Raw genomic sequence first — 24,627 nt, forward strand, 5'->3', positions numbered from 1 at the left:
ACATTTTAACATTATTTATATATTTTGACTTTTTTCTCAAAATATTTCAACTTTATTACCAATATATTTTACTTTATTCTCAAAATATTTCAACTTTATTCTCATAATTGAGTTTATTCTTAAAACATTTTAACATTATTTATATATTTTGACTTTTTTCTCAAAATATTTCGACTTTATTCTCAAAATATTTCGACTTTATTCTCAAAATATTTTAACTTTATTTAAATATTTTTTACTTTATTATTAAAATATTTCAACTTTATTCTCATAATTTTGAGTTTATTCTTAAAACATTTCAACATTATTTATATATTTTGACTTTATTCTCAAAATATTTCAACTTTATTCCCAATATATTTTACTTTATTCTCAAAACATTTCAACTTTATTTAAATATTTTTACTTTATTCTTAAAATATTCTAACTTATTTTGAAATTATTTTGACTTATTCGAGAACAGACAAAATATTTTGAGAATAAAGTCAAAATATTTGGACTGTTCTCATATTTCTGCGACTTTATTTTCATAATTTTGACTGTTTTCTTAAACTATTACTTTTTTCTCAAAATATTACAATTTAATCGCATAATATTTGATAAAAAAATAAACATGGCACTAAAACGCAGTCATAGATTTAAGTAGTATGTCCAAATCCTGCCTACCTACTATTGTGCTACACATTCAAAAGTACACGATATGGCCAAAAGTATTGGCACACCCCCTTCTAATGAACAGGTTTGGCTACTGTAGTAATTTCCATGAGTTCAAATCTTAATGTTTAAGCATATAACGATAATCTAGGGGATTGTGTGCTTTTAATTTTATAGCAACAGTTTTCACCGCAAAAAAATGCTTTTCTTACTTAGATTTTTCATCTTGTTTCCTGCCAAAATATCTAAAATTCTTGAATTAGGAAAGATTTTCTAGACAAGTAAAAACTGTTGACTTGTTTTTAATAAAAATAAAAGAGTCAAAATTAAGTGAGTTTTTGCTTAAAACAAGCAAAATAATCTATGGGGTAAGAAAAAAACATCTTATTTCAAGCAGACAACTAGATTATTTTTCTTACCCCATTGAAATATTATTTTGCTTGTTTTATTCTAACATGCCAATGCATCTGTGTATAAGGCAAGGTTCAAAAAGAAATGATTGATTCAGTCAGTGTGGAAGAACTTGACTGGTCTGGATAAAGCCAAGTCCTAATCTCAGCTGAACACCTCTGGAGTGACTTTAAATGCAGACCTTGAGCCAAAAACTCTTCAGCAAACACCAATGGCTTGTACATATGGCTACAGTCATTTTAGACACTTCCAAAACTGGTGCAACAGAGATGGAAATACATTTTTTAAATACATAAATTATGTTTCCATCTTTGTTGCCACAGTTTTGGAAGTGCCCTTTTCTGATCTAAAGAAGGGGGTGTCCCAATACTTTTGTCCATAGTGTATGTACAAGTCACTGGTGTTTAGTGATGAGTTTTTGGCCCAAGGTCTGCATATAAAGTCACACCAAAAGGTGGGATTAGGACTTTGCTTTCTGCAGAACACTTCAAACCTTGCCTTATACACAGATGCATTATCATGTTAAAATAAAAAAGGGTCCTGTCCAAACTGTTGCTGTAAAATTAGAAGCACACAATCCCCTATAATATCATTATATGCTTAAACAATAAGATCTGTACTCATGGAAATGATTAAAGTAGTCAAACCTGTTCATTAGAAGGGGGTGTGCCAATACTTTTGGCAATATAGCGTATGTACTTTTTCTTCACTAAAGATGGATAAGCTGGAGTAATCACAGAAGTATCTGGTTGCACCACATGACATTAAACCATAGCTAAATTGCAAACATATTTTCCTCAAGTATTTCAGTCTTTTAATGAGACTGCATGATCTCCACCTTGAAATTTCTACATTGAGCCGTTCATTTTATTTTGTCTTATTCATAAATTGTTCATCAAAGATGTTTTGAAATTGAATAAATTCATAGATACTAAAGAAACAGTGTCACACCATTGACTTCAAAAGAGAATCAGAAACCTTGCTTTGTCTATAATTTCACGACAGAGGCAGATGTGGCTCCACTGAAGTTCAAACAGTGGTGAAATGTTTGTCGTACAAAACAGCGGTGTAGAAACTCACTAAAGGGAATGTGGCACCCCAGTGTCATTTGGCCCACCCGAGACGATCCAGAGCTCCTCTCTAGACTCTTGACCTTTACTTGTGTGTTGAGGCTATATAAAGACACTCTCACACAAACGGGAGAGATTCCCAAACCCGCGTTCAGAGACACGACACGGCAGATACAAACCATCAGATCAATTTTATTAACAACGGTCCAATTCAACTCGTACAGAACAAAACATGAGGTTGACCAAAGAAAAGCGCAGTTATTGTGTTATATCTGTATAGTACACGGTTTAATCAGATTGGAGGAAAAATACTTTTTCATAATAAATTTGTGCACAGAAAGTAAATACAAAAACAATTTATCATTTGATCATTTGTAGGTCATATATCAGTTTGACAGACAGGAAGCAGTGGTTGTGAATGGCGGCGGTGAGCAGATGAGACACACACAAACGTAGAGAGTTTTCCAGTGCTACTTTAACTCATTCAAAAATAACGCAAACACACCTGCGCTCAGCCGTCGACAGCCATATACCGTTTCATCTTTAAACTGCTATGCCATTGAGTCATTGATACAAAATACTTGCAGTTTGGGTTTCTGGAGAAATATGAAACACTCTTAGCCTGGTCAGATATTAAAATACAAAACATTTTGCTTCACTTTGATTGGCTTAGTCAGCTATGCCAAATATCTAAAGTAAGCAAAAAAATGTTTTAAGTATCTGACCAACTTTGTTTTTGTTTTTATTTATTTAATAATTTTTTTTTTTATTATTCAAACCATTTTGAAAAATTTCTTGAAATATTTAAACTTTATTCCTGAAATATTTAGAGTTTATTCTCCATTTCCGACTTTTCAAACCATTTCAATTTTTTTCTCTTAATTTCAACTTTATTCTCAAAATATTTAAACTTAATTCTCATAATTTTCAACTTCTCCAAATATTTCAACTTTTCTTCTTGTAACTTCAACTTTATTTATTATATTTGGCATATCTCACTAAGCCAATCAAAATTAAGCAAAATTATTATTATTTTACAAATTTAACCATCTGACCAAGCCAATGAAAATTAAGCAAAACAAATTTTTTTTTATTCTCGTAATTTTGACTTCTCAAAATATTTCGATTTTATTCTCATAATTTCAACTTCTCAAACCATTTAGATTTTTTTTTTAATTAAAAAAATTTAAACCTCGAAATATCTAGACTTTATTCTCATATTTTCGACTCCTCTAAATATTTCAACTTTATTCACATTAATTTTGACTCAAAATATTTCACATTTTTTTCTTGAAATATTTTCGACTTTATTCTTATAATTTCGACTTTATTCTCATTTTTTTTTTTTTTTTTTTTTAATTTAGAGCCTGGTCAAATACTTAAAAAGATTTTTTTTTTTTGGAATACATGACCAAGTCAATCAGAATTAAGCAATATTATTATTTTACAATTTTAGTATCTGACTAAGCCAATGAAAGTTAAGCAAAATTAATATATATTTTTTTTATTCTCGTAATTTCGACTCAAAGTTGAAATATTTCAAGAAAAAAAGTGAAATATTTTGAGTGGAAATTATGGTAATAAAGTCTAAATATTTCAAGAATAAAGTCTAAAATTAAGAGAATAAAGTTGAAATATTTCAAGAAAAATTTGAAATATTTTATTCTCTTAATTTCTAAATTTAAATATTTTGACTTTCTCATATTTTTGACTTCTCCAAATATTTAGACTTTATTCTCAATTCTAATTTTTAAAATATCTAGACATTTTTCTTGAAATATTTCAACTTTATCCTCTCAATTTCGACTTTATTCTCAAAAAATTAAGCTTGGTCAGATTCTCAAAAACAAAACCAAAAAGTATCAGACACTTAAAATAAAATGTTTGCTTAATTTAGATATTTGGCGTAGCTAAACCAATCAAAGTGAAGCAAAATTATTATTATTTTTATTTATTTTTGGAGTATTTGACCAAGCCAAACTAAATTAAGCAAAATCATTATTAGTATTATTTTACAATTCAAGTCTAAGCCAATGAAATTTAAGCAAAAATTAATATTTTATTTTTTCATCATCTTACCAAGCCACTCAAAAACTAAAAGTGAAGTTAATTTGTTTATATTAAGTATCTGACCAATCCTGTGTTTAGTTTTGATTATCTTGGTCAGATTAAAAAAAATATATATACAATTTTGCTTAGACAATTAAGCAAATTCATTTATTTAGGGCGAAATATGAACTGGACATGCACTTATATTATAAATCAAACATGTGGTAACCAAAACTATATTTAAGCCGTTCACTCTAGTCAAGTCTAAACGGACAATGCTTTCAAATGAAGTATGGTACTTATATACACAAACACCACAGTTTAAGTAATTTGTATCAATATATACCAACTATACACTTCCTTCAATGCATAAAAACAGATCAATGACTGTTGAAAGAAATGATTCACATGCAAAGCAGATAAAAAAAAAAAAAAAAAACGTATTTCTCCGCTGATAAACGAACTGAATTGGTATTTCGAGGGAAGAGCTGTAGGTTTAAATCGCTTTGAATGAAAAACACAAAATGTTTGGCTAAAAACCATTTCCTCATCTTTGCAGGAAACCCAGAGCGCTTAAGCAGGAACATGCAAAGCACATAAAGCAAAAAAGGCCATTTAGTGCATCAGCTTTCATTTTGAAGACATGGATACATTCAACAGCATGGCCTAAAATGAAGAAAATGCATGCTGAAGCATGTTAAAGCACAAAGCTGTGATTCGATTTGATTAAAGTGTCTATTTTTATTAGTTAATCTGAATGTATCCTTTCCTGTCCTTGCTTAAGGGTGCAACCCATGGGTGACCGAGTTTTCTGCAAAGAAAAGAAAAAAACAAATGCCAAAGTTAAGGCAGAGTTTGTGTCACCCACAATCCTCTATTAAAACAATACGGCTATTTACAGTGCGAATGGTTCCCGACAGCGTCGTGACATGACTTCAGATTATTAAAGCACAGCTTGAATGCACAAACACTAGAACCAAAGTCCACTTTAATGTCATTTCGTACAAAAGCATACAAATATAACAATAATACAAAAGCCAAATTAATTTAAAAGGCAGAGATGCACAGGGGACTGGAACGTTATTCCGCTTTTAATAGCATACCGTCACTCAAAAGTGAAATTTAGTGTGAACAGGGAACAAAATATCGGAAGAATTAACAAGCTACAAATCCAGTCAACTTGAGTTTACGAGAAAAATTAATGTGTCACGATTTAATCTCAGGAAAACCGAACCAAAAAAAAGGTACGGTCTTGTAATTTCAACTTTATTCTTAAAATATTTTGAAATATCGAGCCTGGTCAGATACTCAAAAAACAAAAACAAAATTGGTCAGATACCGCCGCGTGTACAGATACTTTAAGAAAATGTTTGCTTGATTTAGATATTTGGCATAGCTAAACCAAAGTGAAGCTAAATTTTTATTTTTTAATTTATCTGCGCATCTGACCAAGCTAATCAAAATTAAGCAAAATTATTATTATTTTGCAATTTAAGTATCTGATTAAGCCAATGAAATTTAAGCAAAATTTATATTTTATTCTTATAATTACAACTTTATTTTTGTCATTTCGACTTCGCAAAATTCGACTGTATTCTTATAATTTTGACTTCTAAACATTTTGAGTAGAAATTCGAAATATTTTTAGAAGTCAAAAATGAGAATAAAGTCTAAATATTTCGAGAATAAAGTTGAAATTAAGAGAATAAAAGTTTAAATATTTCAAGAAAATATTTTGAGAAATCAAAAAGTCTATTCTTATTTTTGTAATTTTGACTTCCCAAAATATTTAGACTTTATCCTCCTAATTTCGAAACATTTAAACTTAATTCTCAGGAAAGCGTGGCGATTTTAGACACCTCTGAGCTTAAAACGTCTTAAAACCACAAAAGAGACTGTGAAGGAAGCTTATTTCAAAATGTGTGCAAAACACGGAGTGTTTAAAACTGAACTAAACCGTTTTATACGATACTCGAGCAAGGCGTTCAGAGAATAACCGTGTGGCAAAAGTACATCTACGTTGTGAATTCGGTTCACTTAGGACTCTTTGTATGGATGTTTTAAGCTAACAGAATGGTTTGTTATGGCACTATGCAAAGATGAAACCTCAAACCACAGCCGTCACAAACCAGCGTGTAAACAGCTTGACGTCTTAATGCGATATTCAGATCTCTCTCGTCCATTTTTCGAAAGCTTGTGGCTCAGTTAAAACCAGTTCGAACGCATGCAGGACCCCTTTCGTTAACAGAATTGACAGAAAATAAACCTTTATAACCCCTGCTGCAAAGAAAGATGAAAAGATCCCAGTGACATGAAGAGGAAAAAAAAAAATCATGATAAAAACACAAACGAACACATTCTCTCACTCGGACGGGCAAAAAGGCACAGACACACATTCGTCTTCAATCGCTCGGTCTTTGTCAATATGCACATCTTCAGCAAACTGGCTGTTTCCTAAAACACGGACGCCTGAAAGAAAAACGTAAGCCAAATCTCCCGCGCTCCACATCAACAATAAATAAAAACATTGAGCTGGAAAAGCAAAACCAAGTCTGATATTAGTTGAAGAAAGCTGATCGGTGTCGTATGGCGCGCCGGGATGTCGGCAGGTTTACTCGGAGAAGCAGGTGACGATGTAGGACAAGCACAGTCAGGGAAAAAACAAAACAAAAAAACAAGAAAAGAGTGTGTGTAGCAATTAAAACTGGGTCCCAATGTGGCCATCGGTGGTACCACGAAAATGCACACACACAGCAAGAGTCTAAACACCCGCCCCCCTCCGTCAAGTTTGCGTTTCCAACCCCAGTGTCCTTCCCCGGCCCAGGACGGAGAACGGCGTGTGGGGCGCGATGGGCTATTTTTTGCCCTGCAGGGGGAGCGGATCGGCACTTCCCCTGCCCCGCACTCCCTCTCTACCTGTCCTTCAACTCCTGCGTCACGCGCTTGGTAATGCGGCCGCACAGCAGACCCATGAGGAAGAGCAGGAGCACGCACATCGCCAGCATGCTCAGGATGTAGTTCTTGGCAGGAGACGTGAAAACCTGCCCCGCCAGATCCACGAAACCTTCTGCTGGCGCCACCTATTGACCAGAGAAACAACATCAACTTGTGCTCATAGAAAATTCCAGGTTTCATCAGAAGCAGCTTGCATGGGGTTTGCTGGGTTTTGACAAGTTTCATGATTCAATTTGATTCTAATTCACAAGCTTGCGATTTGATTCAATGTCCAATTTGATATCAGTTATTTTGGATATATATCAGGTACAGCACATGGCAACAACATTTCCTTTAAGAAAAAAGAAACAATGCTGTAAAAAACATACTTTTAATTCTTGAAAATCTTTGAAATGTATTCCTGTTGTACTGATTTAATGGTTATTAGTAGAACATGTAAAACAAAATAAAAGTGTTACTGGAAAATGTTTATTACTGGTTTTTAAACAGTAAGACAACAAGTATTTGTAACAGGGGTTGAAAAATATGATTTAAGATCAACAACAAACCAACATTTGTCTCAAACTAGTTAGCTCCTGCTGAGAGAAAGCATAATTTAGGCAAAACCTACAACCCTGTTACAACTGTCACCATTTTAGCCAAACGTAATTTTGATTCTTGAAAATCTCTATTCCAGTTTTACTGATTTCATAGTTATTAGTAGAAAATGTAAAACTAAATAAAAAAAGTGGAAAGTGTTACAGGAAAATGTTTATTACTAAATACTTTTCAACCCTGTTACAAAAACTTGATGTCTTATTTAAAAACAACAACTAACCGACATTTTATCTCAGACTAATTAAGCTCCTGCTGAGAGAAAGCATGATTGAGGCAAAACCTACAACCCTGTTAACCATTTTAGCGAAACGTAAATTTAATTCTTGAAAATCGCTAAAAATGATTCCTGTTGTACTGATTTAAAGGTTATTAGTAGAAAATGTAAACTGGAATGTAAAAAAAAAAAAAATCTTACTGGAAAATGTTTATTATTAGGTTTTTAAACAGTAAGCCATCAAGTTTTGGTAACATGGTTGAAAAATATAATTTAAAATCAACAACCAACCAACTTTTTTGTCTCAAACTAGGTAGCTCCTGCTAAGAGAAACATAATTTAGGTAAAACCTACAACCCCGTTACAACTCCGTTACCGCTGTAATTTTAATTCTTAATCTCTGAAAAAGATTCCTGTTGCACAGATTTAATGGTTATTAGTAGAAAATGTTGCTTATTACTACGTTTTTAAACAGTACAACATCAATTTTTTGTAACAGGGTTGAAAATAATAATTTTAATCAACAACAAACCAACATTTTGTCTCAAACTAGTTAGCTCCTGCTGAGAGAAAGCATAATTTAGGCAAAACCTACAAACCTGTTACAACTCTGATACCCGTTTTAGCAAAGCGTAATTTTAATTTTTGAAAATCTCTCACAATTATTCCTGTTGTTCTGATTTAATGGTTATTAGTAGAAAATAAAATAAAAAAGTGTTACAGGAAAATGTTTATTACTAAATACTTTTCAACCCTGTTACAAAAACTTGATGTCTTATTTAAAAACAACAACAAACCAACATTTTGTCTTAAACTAGTTAGCTCCTGCTGAGAGAAAGCATAATTTAGGCAAAACCTACAACCCTGTTACAACTCTGATACCCGTTTTAGCTAAGTGTAATTTTAATTTTTTTTTAAATCTCACAATTATTCCTGTTGTACTGATTTAATGGTTATTAGTAGAAAATGTAAACTGGAATGTTAAAAAAAATGTTACTGGAAAATGTTTATTATTAGGTTTTTAAACAGTAAGCCATCAAGTTTTGGTAACGTGGTTGAAAAATATCATTTAAGATCAACAACCAACTTTTTTTCTCAAACTAGGTAGCTCCTGCTAAGAGAAACATAATTAAGGTAAAACCTACAACCCTGTTACAACTCCGTTACCGCTGTAATTTTAATTCTTAATCTCTGAAAAAGATTCCTGTTGCACAGACTTAATGGTTATTAGTAGAACATGTTGTTTATTACTACGTTTTTAAACAGTACAACATCAATTTTTTTCAGGGTTAAAAAAAAATTCTAATTTTAAATCAACAACTAACATTTTTGTCTTAAACTAGTTAGCTCCTGCTGAGAGAAAATATAATTTAAGCAAAACCTACAACCCTGTTACAACTCTGTTACCCATTTTAGCAAAACATCATTTAAAATTATTTCTGTTGTACTGATTTAATGGTTTTGGAACAACCATTAGGAAGAGAATATTGTTGAGCTTCTGAAAAGAGGCAAATGGGACTGTTTGAACGTTTACCTTAGCGGCGTAACTCCACATGTCAATGCGGTCCTGTAATCTCTTCTTACACTCCGGCTGGAGTCTCACACGTTTATCTTGGAGAGCCTCCATCAGACATGACATCTCTACACAAACACAGAGTACAGTAATTAATATACAGTTTATCTAATTGGCATAAAAACATTTCCAGAATTACTTACGTCTTCCTCGGCCCGGTGGGATCGCGGCACACTGGTGCTTAATATCCAGCGCGCATGCTGTGTGCAGAACCGGATCCACGAAGATGTCTGCCTTGCTCTCCTTCAGTATATTGAGAACCTCCTACAGCGGGAACAGCCAGTCAGACGAGTTGAGAAGAAGTGAACCACGCAACTGTCCCGTGTCGAATCGAGGTCAACGCACTCTTACCTTTTTACAGCCTTCACTGTTGATCTTCAGCAGGTTGATTTTCAAACACTCCTCAACCTGACCCGTCTGCTCCTGTGCCGCTACTTCCTCCGCACAGAGCCGCGGGATCTGGCACAGACAGCCATTATTAATCACACCAAAACAACTCAATGTACGTCATGCTAAGACAGCAAATGTTACCTCATCAGTGCACTGGAGCTGCAGCTGCGGGTCGAGCCTGTAGTCCAGCGCAGACTCCTGCAGAATGACACTGATCTGGCCCTCGCAGTCTGGAGAGAGTCGCTGGAGACACAAAAACACGCTCTCATATGGAGTAAAGGTACTTTATCAGGTTTATGCATTCACAGAAATCAGGATGACAAACCTGGTCTGCATATTTGAGTTTGAGACAGGAGATGACCTGCCCCTCCAGCTCGTTGTCGTCTTTGGCATTGCTCAGAATGCCCTGGCAGAACTTCGGGATGTCGGCTTTGCATGCCTTCCTCAGTACAGGGTTCAGACGATAGTCTGAGTGGAGGAAAGAGCCAAAGTTTATAGCAAAATTTTGAAACTTGAAAATTATTTCTGTTACACTGACTTAATGGTTACTAGGAGAACATTGAAAAAAGAAGGGGAAAAAGTTACACTGCAAAATGTTTATTACTAGGTTTATAAACTGTAAGACATCAAGTTTTTGTAATGGGGTTGAAAAAAAAAAAAATCCTGCTTTAAATTAACAACAAACCAACATTTTGTCTCAAACTAGTTGGCCTCTGCTGAGAGAAAGCATAATTTGGGCAAAACCTACAACCCTGTTACCCATTTCTGCAAAACAATTTTAATTCTTGAAAATCTCAGAAAATTATTTATGTTATACAGATTTAATGATTATAAGTAAAAAATTCTAAAAGATAAGAAAAAAGTGCTACTGTGTAACCTACAACCCTGTTACAACTGTCACCCATTTTAGCAAAACGTTATTTTAAATTTTGAATTCCTCTGAAACTTATTTCTGTTATACCAAATAATGGTTATTAGTAAACAAACCAAAAAACCCGTAAAATATTACGTTTTTTTTACTGCATCAAGACATCTTTTTACTTTTTGCAACAGGGTTGAGAATAATGTTTTAATTCATATTCGTGTGTGTGTGTGTGTGTGTGTGTGTGTGTGTGTGTGTGTGTGCGTGTGCGTTAAATCTTGAAAATATATTAACATTATTTCAGTTATACCGATTAATGGTTATTAGTAGAAAAATAAGTGTTACTAGAAAATGTTTATTACTGGGTTTAAACAGTAAGTTATCAAGTTTTTGTAACAGGGTTGAAAAAAAAAAGTTAAATTAACAACAAACCAACATTTTGTCTCCAACTAAGTTGGTCCTTGCCTAGAAAAAAGATCATATGTAAAACCTACAACCCTGTTACAACTGTGTTACCTATTTTAGCAATCAATTCTTGAAAATGAATGAGAATTATTTCTGTTATACTGATTTAATAGTTATAGAAAGTAGAAAATTTAAAGAGAGAGAAAAAACAATGTTACTGGAAAATTATTATTAGTAGGTTTTTAAACAGTAGGACATATTTTTTTGTAACGGGGTTGAAATAAAAATCATTTAAATTAACAACAAACCATAATTTTGTCTCAAACTAGTTAGCAACTGCTGCATAATTTAGGCAAAACCTACAACCCTGTTACAACTGTTACCCAATTTAAGCAAAACGTAATTTTAATTCTTGAAAATCTATGAAAATGATTTTTGTTTTACCCGTTTAAATGGTTATTAGCAAAAAAAATAAAATAAAAATAACTAAATAAATAAATTTATATAGTTACTGGCAAATGTTTATTACTAGGATTTTAAACAGTAAGACATCAAGTTTTTGTACCAGGGTTGAAAAAAAAGAGAAAGCATAATTTAGGCTTAATCTACAACCCTGTTACAACTGTTACCCATTTTAGCAAAACGTAATCTTGAAAATATCTGAAAATGATTATTAAAAAAATGTAAGTGTTACTGGAAAATGTTTATTACTAGATTTTTAAACAGTATTAAGACATCTTACAATTTTTTTTAACAGGTTTGAGAAAAAAAAAAACACTCAAGTTGCAAGTAATCTCAAGTCATTTCTCACAACTGCAGGTTTATATCAGAATTGTGAAATAGAAAGTCATAATTACTTCTTTTTTTTTATTCAGTGGTGGAAATGGGCTTTCATATTTTAATCTGTTTATTAAATGGTTATTAGTAAAAAAAAAATATATATATATACACATTACTATAAACTGTTTACTACTAGGCTTTTAAAGCAAGACCTGTTCCAAATTTTTCAAAACAGGGTTGAATATTTTTTTTTAATATTCCAATTTAAAATGAACAAATGAACATTGTCTCAATCTAGTAAGTCCATACAGTGAAAGCATTTTTAAGCAAAACCTACAACCCTTACTTTATTGAACAATTTCGGAATAATTATATTTTTTTCTAAAATGATAAAAAAAAGACTAGAAAATTACAAAATAGATATTAGAAAATGTGATAACACTAACTAATGAATAACAAATGACACCTTATTTTAATGTGTTAACCAACATGAACGAACAACGAACAATACATTTACAACACTATATTGATCTTTGTTAATGTTAGTTAATAAAAACACAATCGTTCATTGTTAGTTCACTGCGCATTATCTAATGTTAATAAACAACTTGTGATTTTAATAATGTGTTTGCAAATGTTGAAATTAACATGAAGATTAATAGATGCTGTAGAAGTATTATTCATTCCTAGTTCATGTTAACTAATGTTAATTAACCTTATTGTAAAGTGTTACCAAAAATGTTTGAAAATTAAAATGATCCATAACTAATTTAGTTACTAAAATGTTGTAACTAGGTTTTTAAACAGTATTACGATGACATCTAAATTTTTGTAACAGGGTTGAAAAAATACATCTAAATTTAAATAAAAGCAATACAGCTCATTAAATAATTAGATAGTTTAATACCTTTCACTGACCCTTTGTTGAAAGTTTTTTTTTATTGAATTTATTATTTTTTTATGTTGAGTTATGCCACTACGGAAGCCTGTCTCCACCACTGAATAAAAAAAAGGTAATTGTAACTTTCTTACAAATCTGACTTTTTCTTCTCAGAATTGCGTGATACAAACTCAATTGTAAATTATAAAGTCAGAATTTAAATAAAATTGAGACTTTTTCTTGGTCTCAAATGTGACTTTGTATCTTGCAACTCAGATTTTTTTCTCAGAATTGTCAGATAAACTCCATTTCGAGCTAAAGTCCAATTTTGAGGGGAAAAAAGATATGTTCGACTTTATTTTTCACAATTGCGGGTTTATATCACATGATAGTGAGAAAAAAAGTCAGAATTGTGAAATAAAAAGTTGTAATTACCCATTTTAATTCAGTAGTGGAAATAGGCTTTCATATTACAATTTATTTATTTAATGGTTATTAGTAGAAAAAATATGTGACCCTGGACCACAAAACCAGTCATAAGGTTAAATTTTACAAAACTGAGATGTATACATCATGTGAAAGCTCAATAAATAAGCTTTCTATTGATGTATGGTTTGTTAGGATAGGACAATATTTGGTCGAGATACATCTATTTGAAAATCAGGAATCTGAGGGTGCAAAAGTATCAAAATACTGAGAAAATCACCTTTAAAGTTCTTCAAATTAAGTTCTTAATGCATATTACTAATCAAAAATTACATTTTTATATATTTATAATAGGAATTTTACAAAAAATCTTCATGGAACATGATCTTTATTTAATTTCCTAATGATTTTTGGCATAAAAGAAAAATCAATAATTTTGACCCATGCAATGTATTTTTGGCTATTGCTACAAATATACCCCAGCGACTTAAGACTGGTTTTGTGGTCCAGGGTCACATATATACATTTGAGACATATCTGCCTTTTACTGAGAGGAACAACACATAACTACTGTATTAATAAAACTTCCTGTTTGTTGTTTCGCCAACTCCAATTCTAATGCGAGTGATTAAAGAAAAGCTATGAGCATGTATGTATGTGTACATAAGGATGCAGTGGCAACTGTACCTGTGTTCTGGGTGATCTGTCTCTTGGTGATCATTTGTTTGCATTTGGGGTCCATTAGCTCGCTGTTCTTGTTTTGTTTGAGACACTGTAACAGGTTCTTTGCATCCGATTCACTGCAGAAACGCTGTATTATAGAAGATGATAAAAAAAGTTTTTATATTGATTAAGGCATCATGAGTCTTTCAAATGTAATTGGTGAGGTTTCACACCCTGATCATCTGCTTGCAGACTCTCATGAGCTGGAAGTCCAGTTCTGGGTCCATCATTTCCGTCTCCTGCAGTCTGAAGACTTTCTGATGGCAGTGGGTGGTCAACCGCTTCTTGTTTTCCTTTAGACACTCGATCACCTACACATGCACAAACACAAACACACAGTGCTCATATTAGCAGATCATTACAGTTACACAGAGGATTAGAGAGTCAGCTCATCGGAGTTGCGATGGATTTTACCTGAGCGTTTCCAAACACCACGTTCTGACAGTGCTGCTTGATGTCCTGCCGACAGCTCTCATACAGTTCCGGCTCCAGACGAATGTCCTCAGACTGTTAGACACAATCACAAACCTTAACGTCATAGGGCATTAAACATAACCCAAATATATTATAGATTAATCAATGTACTGACCATCTCAAGTTCTTCCACTCTGAGCTGTTTACGACACTTCATGGAAACGCGCTGGTCTTTGACTTCCTGTAAAGTGTCGTTCCGTACTGTGGTACTCAGACAGATCACCACATCCACCCTAAGAGTAAACATAAGAGTAAACCATTAAAACCTTGCCCATCATAAAAGAGCTTTCATAAATGTAGTTTACTGCCGGTCTCATTCTATTTACATGAAAATAGGATAATGATAATTACATTTAGACATTTAGCATTTACTTACAAAAGAGAACAATGGAAGCAATCAAAATCAACAAAAGAGCAATAACATGCAAGTGCTATGACGAGTTTTATTTAGCCTAACTTTTTTTTATTATATGTGACCCTGGACCACAAAACCAGTCATAAGGTAAAATTTTACAAAACTGAGATGTATGTATCATATGAAAGCACATTAAATAAGCTTTCTATTGATGTATGGTTTGTTAGGATAGGACAATATTTGGCCGAGATACATCTATTTGAAAATCAGGAATCTGAGGGTGCAAAAAAAATCAAAATACTGAGAAAAATCACCTTTAAAGTTGTCCAAATTAAGTTCTTAACAATGCATTTTACAAATCAAAAATTACATTTTGATATATTTACAGTAGGAATTTTACAAAAAATCTTTATGGAACATCATCTTTACTCAATTTCCTAATGATTTTTGGCATAAAAGAAAAATCAATAATTTTGACCCATGCAATGTATTTTTGGCTATTGCTACAAATATACCCCAACGACTTAAGACTGGTTTTGTGGTCCAGGGTCACATATAATAAATAAAAAGAAAAAGATGGAATAAAAAAAAAAAAAAGCAAGCTAGTGTTAGAGGCCTACAAATAGATAGATTGAATACAAAAAGAACAGAGAAGCTAGAGTTTTTTTTTTTTTTTCTTAAATTAAACAAGATATTGCAAAGAGTGTTATTGTGCTTGGCTGGTTTAGGCATGTCATAAATCAAAAAAAAAAAAAAAGACACTAAAAAGTCTGTCTTAATGAGTGATTCAGTGAATCGTTCGTTCATACAATTCATTTAAAATGGCAATTCAGTTAAACACAAAGCACGCAACTCTCTTTCTGAATGGATGATGGAATCATTGATTCGAATGATTTATTCAAAAACGGATTCATTCAGGAATTAAACGCGGCAGTGCTGCTCCGAGATGCACAAATGTCTTGCTCTGGCTTTTTTGGGAACTATTTTCGTTAATTAAACAAAAATTGACTCAAAATTGACTCAAAAATAATTTCTTCCTTGTTGAAGTGTTGTGTAAATTGAATACAACACATGCAATTGAGCTCATGAACAGATAAAAGGTAGGGATAACTGCTTGTGTGATATTGCTTAGTAGGGGTGGCACAAGATCTCGTGAGATCCTACATGTCTCGGGATATCTGACCGGTCTCGCGAAAACGTGAAGATATCCTCGCAAAACACTTTGCAATGCTTACATTAGAGCTGCTGGATTAATCGTTAAAATATCACAATCTCCATTTAAACACCCACACGGTCTTATCCCTGAATGACAATGATTCACATCGCACTGCTCACGCTCCACTGACGCTTACGTTGTGAAACAGGTGTTAAAGACGTTCAAATCTGCATTCATGCTGCTACTGAACCAGAAAGAGCAACACAATGATCATGATTTCTGACGTTGGGAAGCGCTGAGATATAGCCTAATGTCCTTTCTTGCACAAACTTTGTCAAATTCGTTAGCGTGCTTAATGAAAATGGTTTGGTATATCAAAAAGCTTGTGTTAGTTTTTGCCAGAATGCTCTTAAGATGATCTGAGCCAATATTTGTGAAAACTGGATAAACTGTCTAGGACAAGTTTGAAAAAGTAGATATTTCAGAAATTTCTAAATTGAAAATAGAAATGAAAATTAAAATTGTCATATGCTGTAAACACCAAATTAAATAACTCTCTCGCCAGTGTTGTTTTCGTCAACGATGACGATGACGAAATAATTTCGTTGACGCCACTTTTTTTCATGACGATAACGAGACGATGACGAGATAAAAATGGCTCGTTGATGACTAAAACATGACGAGACGTGAGTTTGTTGACGAGACGAGAATAGACGAAAATGTTAGTGGGTGGTCCGTCAGACGTTTAAAATGCATGACATTTCCACTTATTGTGCATGCCAATTAAAACCTAAAAAGTATCTGACGCTATGGCAAGCCGTTTTAGCATTAAATACTCTTTGCTATACTAGTATGGCAAGCCGTTTTAGCATTCCATCCTTTTTTTGTCTTTTATGTTCTAAAACATTCCTTCATTATTGTAATTATTGGTGAAAATAGTCGATCCGGAAGCTCACATTGTGTTGAACTATAGATCTGCTATTTTCACAACTTATAAGTGACTAGAGGTCGACCGATATTGAATTTTACCGATACCGATAGCTAGGTTGGACCGTACTTGCCGATAACCGATTAATTAACCGATAGTTTTTATAATGGATACTGGTTTAAAAAAACCTAAATAAAAACACAACACTCCATGTAAAATTGTACTGAACTTTATTACAAAAAACTAACAAAAAAACAGTACTGAATCATGAAAATGTGCTATATGAAATAAATATGAATAACTTAATAAATATTAAGGTAAATTAAAGACATGCTTTCAAACTGTAACAAAATGTAACACTCCAAATAAATAAATAAAAAGTTACAAACAAACTGAACAATAAAAGGCACTCCAAATAACAACAAATTTGAACTTGTGAAACAGGAGAAACTTAACTAGTCCTCTTAAAGAACTGCAAGAGATTCAAGTGTAGCATGGTCCAGTTCTAGTTCTATTTTAATACTCAAAGTTAAGAAGCCTCAAATTATAATGGAGGAAGCAGAGCTGGTGTGCATGGTATCCAGTGAGTCGGCTCCTCCTGGCTTCATAAAGCATGCCCACTTCACTGAACACCCTTTCACTAGGCACAGTGGATGGTGGGGGGCACAGGAATTTCTTTGCCAGATGTGCAAGTGTTTTGTATCTTGTTTCATTTTTTTGCCACCACTGCAGAGCCATGTCACTTCTTTCAATGACAGGCTCTGACAAATACCACTCAAGCTCAGTCTCAAAGCTACACATCTCGTGAGAGACAACTGTGCCACCAAGGACCCTGGCATACAGAGTGTCCACTAAAGTGGGCTGATGGATTTTCTGCTTCTTTGTCTCTGGATCCAAACCCTCATCCTGCTCAGATCCTTCTAGTGGAGGGCATGGATCATCATCTCTGAGCTTGGTAAACTCTTCAGCTTCCTCTTTTAGCCATTTTTTTCCTTTCTCAAGTGTTTCTTCAGACGCAAAGGCACGGGCCTTGTATCTGGGATCAAGGAGTGTTGCTAGGACAAGAATTTTTGTCTCCTCTGCTTTGGAAAACCGCCTTGTCAGACTGTCAAGCATGGTTTTGCGCAAAGTTTTGATGCCTGCTGAGGATGGTCCCTCTTCCCGCAGCATCAGCTTCAGAACAGACACACTGGGGATAATGCATGATGCTGAAGTCTCAGAGTTGCTCATCTCCATTGTGACTTCTTCGATGGGAGCCAGTGTATCGATCAGGTTGCAAACAATGTCCCACTGTGTGGCAGATAAGCAGCTGATGTGGCCGTGTTCACCAGCATACACATTCAGTGCCCGTCTCTGTTCATACATTCGTTGAAGCATGTGAAGCGTTGAGTTCCAGCGAGTTGGGACAGCCTGGATGACGTTGTGCACTGGCACACCCACTTCCTCCTGAATGGCTCTTAGCCTCTGTTTTGCCAATACAGAATGGCCAAAGTGAGTTGCACAGCTTTTCAATATGGCAATAATGTCCAGAACAGCTCTCTGACTAGATAGGCCGTCATTTACAATGAGCTGAAGGGTGTGAGCAGTGCAGCTTAAATCAGGAAGTTCAGCCAGCCTCATTCCTTTTACCATGTTTGCTCCCCCATCTCTTAGGACAAGAACAACACGTTCTGTTGCGATATCCCAGTCTCCTAACATGTTAAGGAAGGTTTCTTGAATATAACTGCCTGAGTGTGATCCAATCATAGGCTTGACATTTAGCACCACTTGCCTTCTCGACCAGTCCTCAGAAATGAAATGCCCAGTTAGGCTCATCAGGGACTCTGTAGCTCCAGACCAACAGTCCGTTGTGAACGCCATAAATGGGGCCTTGTCCTTCGTCACTTCACTTCTGATTTTTGTCAAAACCCTTGAGTACGTTTCATCAAGCATTTTTGTTCTGTAGAACTTTTCGTTTTTAATTCTGTACCTGGGTTCCATAAGGGACATAAGTCTTTTGAATCCAACATCTGAAACCACAGAAAATGGTTGGTTGTCGATGGCAATCATTTCAATGATTGCTGCATCGATTTTAAGAGACCTTGGATCTATGTCCTTCCACCCTGTTTTGTGTTCAAAAAGTTGAGACACTGTTGGCTGAGAAGGATCTGTCTTGTTGTCCCTTTTTTTCTTTGCTTCTTCGCTGACTTGTGGATGGATGTGCTTTAGATGAGACCACATGTTTGTGGTATTTTTACTTGTGGAAGTTGATGCCCCCATGCTGATGATTTTATCACAGATATTGCACTGTGCTTTCCCTGGTGATACTTCAGTGAAATACTCCCACACTGGCACTTTCTTCAAAGCCTTTGCCATCTGAAAATAAGGTAAACATTAAAATATTGAAGATGAAATGTTAATAGATAAAATGAAAATGATCAAAACTTAATTTTAAAAATATATTCCTAAATGTTGAAATTAACAAACAATAAACAATACATCTAAAGCATTTATTAACCTCAGTTAAATGTAATGTCACTGTAAACATTAACCATTTCACATAAATACAAAGTCATGCCTAAAGTAGTCATCTTTAAATGTCTCCACAAAGGTCAGAGTATTAAATATTACATAAATGTATATTATATGTGTAGTCTCCCACTATATTTGCTTCCATTTTAGGACACTTTTATTATTATCTATTCTAAACATATGCAGACCAGGGTGCAATTTGTGAAAAAAAGTAGGGGAAGGGGGTGCTTTTGAAAACGTTTTTCTATCTCCATAGGCAGAGGTTGACTAAACTATTTTGTGTAATCTGTTAACAATGCTCATTATATACCTGTCTTTTTAGGCAAGAACCAGATAATGAGTGTCACGTCATTAAATGGTTTTAATACAAAGGGAGCAAAAAACAAACAAAACAAAAAAGGTTTGTTGTTTAATAATTACTGAATGCTTACTTTAAATACTTCTAATCCACAGCAAAAACTAGCTGAACTAATAAAGTCACTAGTCAACAAAACAAGAACAGTTACACAAATGACAAGTGTAGATGAATACAACATAAAGTTACTAATAAAATCAATAATACTAGTATTCAGGTAAAGAAATTTAATAATTCATTGTTAAATAACTAGTGCTTCTCACTGCAGGTATTTATAAGATGCTGCCTCTTTAAGGCCTAATGCACGTCTCTAATACTGGCATGTATCTCTTTCTCAGCTGTTTCGGTTCACTGAAAACATAACCGAATGTGTTTACCAGAATAAAACAACGGGTATTTAAACATAACTTTGTATGTATGTTTCCGTTCAAGAGAAGTTGAAGAGGAATCAATTTGTGAATCGCGCAGTTTGAATCGCGCTTCGGTCCTTATGTTGCACCCCTAATCATGACATTAAACATTTGGGTCGGATTTGCGTATTTTTGCAACATTATTTTAACCGCTTGATGTAGCCTACTGCTAATGTTAGCGTCCTCTCAGCATTGTCGGCAAACATACTGCTGTTCTTTCTCCAATGCAGAATCTAATCAACAAATGAATTACTTCATATTGACATAAAAACATGTACTGTAGTGTACTGTATACATACCTTTTCGCTGTCTGTGTTTTAAATGTGCATCTGAAGTGTCAGCGTTGTCCGTGCACCGCACTCTCTCCAGGCAGCTTGCGCTCTCCTTGCAACGAACAGTATCACGTGTCAAAACAAAAGCACATGCTTTTCAGCGATTTTCGCCTCTAGAGGCCGCTCTTGCCATAGTAAGAGCTCTCGCACTGTATAAGGAGGACAATGTACCGTTCTCAGCCGCTTCAGCTTTGACGCAACCCGGAAAAACTATCGGCGCGGATTTTTGCCGATAGCCGATAGTTCCGGCAATCAACTATCGGTGCCGATTAATCGGCAAAACCGATAGATCGGTCGACCTCTATAAGTGACACTACCCAACAGCAAAATACTTACTGACCTACATTAATTTGTTAAAAGACTACTTTTTTCCCTTTTTTTGACTAAAACCTTTTTGACTTTTCGTCGACTAAAATTGGACTAAAACTATCACATATAGAAGTGACTAAAATTCGACTAAAACTAAGAAGCATTTTAGTCCAAAAGACTAAGACTAAGACTAAATCTAAGATGGTTGTCAAAAACAACACTGTTTCTCGCAAGCGATTATATAAGTTTATTCAAACTGTCTCGATTATACAAACTGTCTAGGAGGAGTTTGAAAAAGTAGATATTTTGCAAATTTCAAAAAATCTTGACCATAGAAAATAAAATTCAACATTCAATGCATTCAACTCTGAGCCAAGGAAAAATTATCAGGAGAAACACGAGTGCAAATTTGGTCTGTTGGTGGTGCTAGAGAGTTTGAGTTAGGGACACTAAATTTGCTGTGTTAATGAGACTATCCTCTATCTGTGTGCCAAATTTCATTACTTTCTTTCATAAGCTTCATAAGATTTATAACAATACATTAAAGCACTTGAAAAATACAGCATTTTAGTACAAAATTCAAAAATGGGCTGAGTATGAATTCAGTTGCTTCAATTCGATTTGATTTCAATTTTCAAGTTCTTAATTCGATTCTCGATTTCAATTCTTGATTTGACCATATGAATGAATGTAGATTTAATACAAACCCTACATTTATAAAAAATTACCAGAGAACATAAGATTACAAGTCGATAATTAATAAAAGGAAATTAAGAGCCATAAATAATAAATGCCAATAAATAATGCAATCGTTTTGTGCACAAGGCGAATTGTGAGGAATTTTAGTTTTGAATGCGTCTGAAATCTCCTGTTGTCTGTTAGGCTGCAGGGGTGCTAGAATCTGCATGTCTGGGTGATGTCTTGTCAAATGGCTCTGCAGATTTGTAGTATTACTACAGCATTTCACCTCAGAGTTACAAATCAGGCATATAGCTGTGTTCTTGTCCACCGTAAACAAATTAACTTCACTTTTATTTTTTGAGTGGCTTGGTAAGATGCTGAAAAAATAAAATACAAATTTTTGCTTAAATTTCATTGGCTTAGACTTGAATTGTAAAATAATACTAATCATGATTTTGCTTAATTTAGTTTGGCTTGGTCAAATACTCCAAAAATAAATAAAAATAACAATAATTTTGCTTCACTTTGATTGGTTTAGCTACGCCAAATATCTAAATTAAGCAAACATTTTATTTTAAGTGTCTGATCATTTTTGGTTTTGTTTTTGAGAATCTGACCAGGCTTAAAATTTTTAGAGAATAAAGTCGAAATTGAGAGGATAAAGTTGAAATATTTCAAGAAAAATGTCTAAATATTTTAAAAATTAGAATTGAGAATAAAGTCTAAATATTTAGAGAAGTCAAAAATATGAGAATGAAGTCTAAATATTTTGAGAATAAAGTTGAAATCAAGACAATATTCTCGAAATATTTAGACTTTTTTTTTTTTCCTCGAATGATTTAGACTTTAAAGTCAAAATTACGAGAATAAAGTCTAAATATTTAAATTTAGAAATTAAGAGAATAAAATATTTCAAATTTTTCTTGAAATATTTCAACTTTATTCTCTTAATTTTAGACTTTATTCTTGAAATATTTAGACTTTATTCTCATAATTTTGACTCAATATTTCAAATTTTTTTTCGAAATTACGAGAATAAAAAAAAATATATATTCATTTTGCTTAATTTTCATTGGCTTAGTCAGATACTAAAATTGTAAATATCTTGCTTGCAAAATGTGAAATGCTTCCATAACTCTGACTTTTTATGTGAAGGTGTGGTTGATATCTAGCCTGGGTTTCTCCATGTTGCCTTGCGCGCACCGCGATTTTATTCACACTGCTAGGCAGCCTGGAAACCATGGACCAAATTTTCACCTCAGATAGGAAACCAATCACAGAACAGGAGGGAGCAGCAAGACGATGACGCCTTCTATGCGACTCACCGAAGCAGTTTGTTTATAACTATGGATCCAGCATGGCAGCAGACGCGAAGTTATCTTTCGATGCAGCCTTAGATAGTGTTCTAAGTAGTTTAGAACGCAAGTTTATTTTGAAAAAAATAATCATCCGGTATAATTGAAACGATTGGCTGTGAGCTACGCACAGGCGCATTTGATAGACATTCGTATCGCCCAATAAACGGCTCTGGGCATTCGTAAACCACGCCTCAAATACGAGAAAATGAACATGTGGTTCCCAGACCACGAATAATGACGTTGTCATGACGTGGTTTGGCGTTAGCCAGGCTAGTTGATATCGGGAGCGCACCTGAATCCGCTATTTTAAGCAATGAATGAATAACGGACTCTCCGTTGTAACATAGCACAAGGTAAATAAGGGGATGACAGAGTGGATTAGACTAGTAATAAGATTAATGTAAATCTTATGTTTAATGCTTGTGTTTTTTTTTTTTGCCCAGTTCCAAAACTACTCATGTGCCCTCAGGTCATGCTTTATATAACAACTTGTTATAAGTTTGGTCTGAATCCGCTAAAGTGTTGCAAAGATTTAGCCTTGTGTATTTTTTTCTACAGATGATCTGAGCCAATTTTGGTGAAAATCAGACAAACAGTCTAGGAAGAGTTTTAAAAAAAAAAGTAGATTTTTCTAATCAGAAATTAAAAAACAGCATGAGCCAAGGAATCGGAGAGAGTCTGAAGTAGAGACACTAAGTTTGCTGTGTTAAAAAAAAAAAAAAAGAAGAAGAATTTGGCTTCCAGACTTAATGGTTCAAAAGTTATTAGCAGAAATATGACTGCAAATTTGGCCTATTGGTGGTGCTAGAGAGTTTAAGTTAGAGACACTAAATTTGCTGTGGCTAATAATGAGACTGTTCTCTATCTGTGTGCCAAAATTAATAACTTTCTTTCAGAAGATTCATAAGATTTATAACAATACATTAAAGCACTTAAATACAGCATTTTAGTAGAAAATTCGAAACGGTCCGCACGTAAAATTTTATATCTTTTGATCAGTAGTTCCTAGGGATGTGCACAAGTACTCGATTAATCGATTACTCGAACCCATCAGCGATGATTGAGCATGAAAATGATGATCGATTGGCTCCAAAAATGCATAAAAAAAAAAAAACTAAACTACTTTCATTCTTTCTGATTGGTTATGCTGGTATTTGGGCGGTAGTCTGATATTTGATTGCTTATGGCTGTGAGAAGTTGCGGTCTAGAGACAAGACCGGAGCACAGAGCGAAAATGGCTTCTAAAGCACCCAGCGATGTCTGGCAACACCTTGAAAAACTTGACGCAGCGCCACACTCGTCTACAACTCCACAACGAGTTTGATGCGTTACCATCTTGCACATAAACACAAAAAAAGCAGATGATTCCGATGCCACTACCAGCAGTCAGACGAGCATACGAGATTTCACCATCAGACAGAAATGTGACAAAGGCAGGGCAGAGAAGGTGACGCAGCTAATAGCAGAAATGACAGCAGAAGACTTGTTGCCCATTAGTTTTGTCGAAGGTGAAGGTTTTAAACGTTTAATGAATTACGTCGAGCCCCACTATACTGTCCTATCGCGCAAAACGGTCACTGCAAGGATTGATGCTCTATACCCGGGGTCGTTCATGCGGACCGTGAAAGCTTTTGACATAATAAAATAAAAAATAAAAAAAATGCCGAACGCTAATTTCTAATAACAAAATTTATATCAAGCACACCAGGGTCAGCGTTTGGGTGCAATCTTCCGCACAGTGATGAGAGCAGAGCTCGGCGCATTATGTA

The 24,627-nt window shown here is 34.1% G+C and overlaps 2 protein-coding genes across 2 annotated transcripts in view; one reads left to right on the plus strand and one right to left on the minus strand.

The window, feature by feature from the left end:
- Window positions 1-24,627, plus strand: part of LOC141301219 (Golgi apparatus protein 1-like) — a 201,906-nt gene that overhangs the window by 103,462 nt on the left and 73,817 nt on the right. The window lies entirely within an intron of this gene.
- LOC141302193 (Golgi apparatus protein 1-like) overlaps window positions 2,308-24,627 on the minus strand; it is a 40,182-nt gene continuing 17,862 nt past the window's right edge. Inside the window, exons 14-24 of the mRNA XM_073832378.1 lie at window positions 14,579-14,696; window positions 14,404-14,496; window positions 14,163-14,300; window positions 13,954-14,077; window positions 10,239-10,381; window positions 10,055-10,156; window positions 9,875-9,982; window positions 9,667-9,787; window positions 9,485-9,591; window positions 7,101-7,264; window positions 2,308-4,995 (exon numbers count right to left, since the gene is read on the minus strand). Of these exons, the coding sequence (XP_073688479.1) occupies window positions 4,929-4,995; window positions 7,101-7,264; window positions 9,485-9,591; window positions 9,667-9,787; window positions 9,875-9,982; window positions 10,055-10,156; window positions 10,239-10,381; window positions 13,954-14,077; window positions 14,163-14,300; window positions 14,404-14,496; window positions 14,579-14,696 (1,285 nt within the window). The 3' untranslated portion in view covers window positions 2,308-4,928. The remainder of the gene's footprint in view (window positions 4,996-7,100; window positions 7,265-9,484; window positions 9,592-9,666; window positions 9,788-9,874; window positions 9,983-10,054; window positions 10,157-10,238; window positions 10,382-13,953; window positions 14,078-14,162; window positions 14,301-14,403; window positions 14,497-14,578; window positions 14,697-24,627) is intronic.

Source organism: Garra rufa, chromosome 25 (assembly GCF_049309525.1).
Source record: "Garra rufa chromosome 25, GarRuf1.0, whole genome shotgun sequence".
In the NCBI taxonomy this organism is placed as follows: domain Eukaryota; kingdom Metazoa; phylum Chordata; class Actinopteri; order Cypriniformes; family Cyprinidae; genus Garra; species Garra rufa.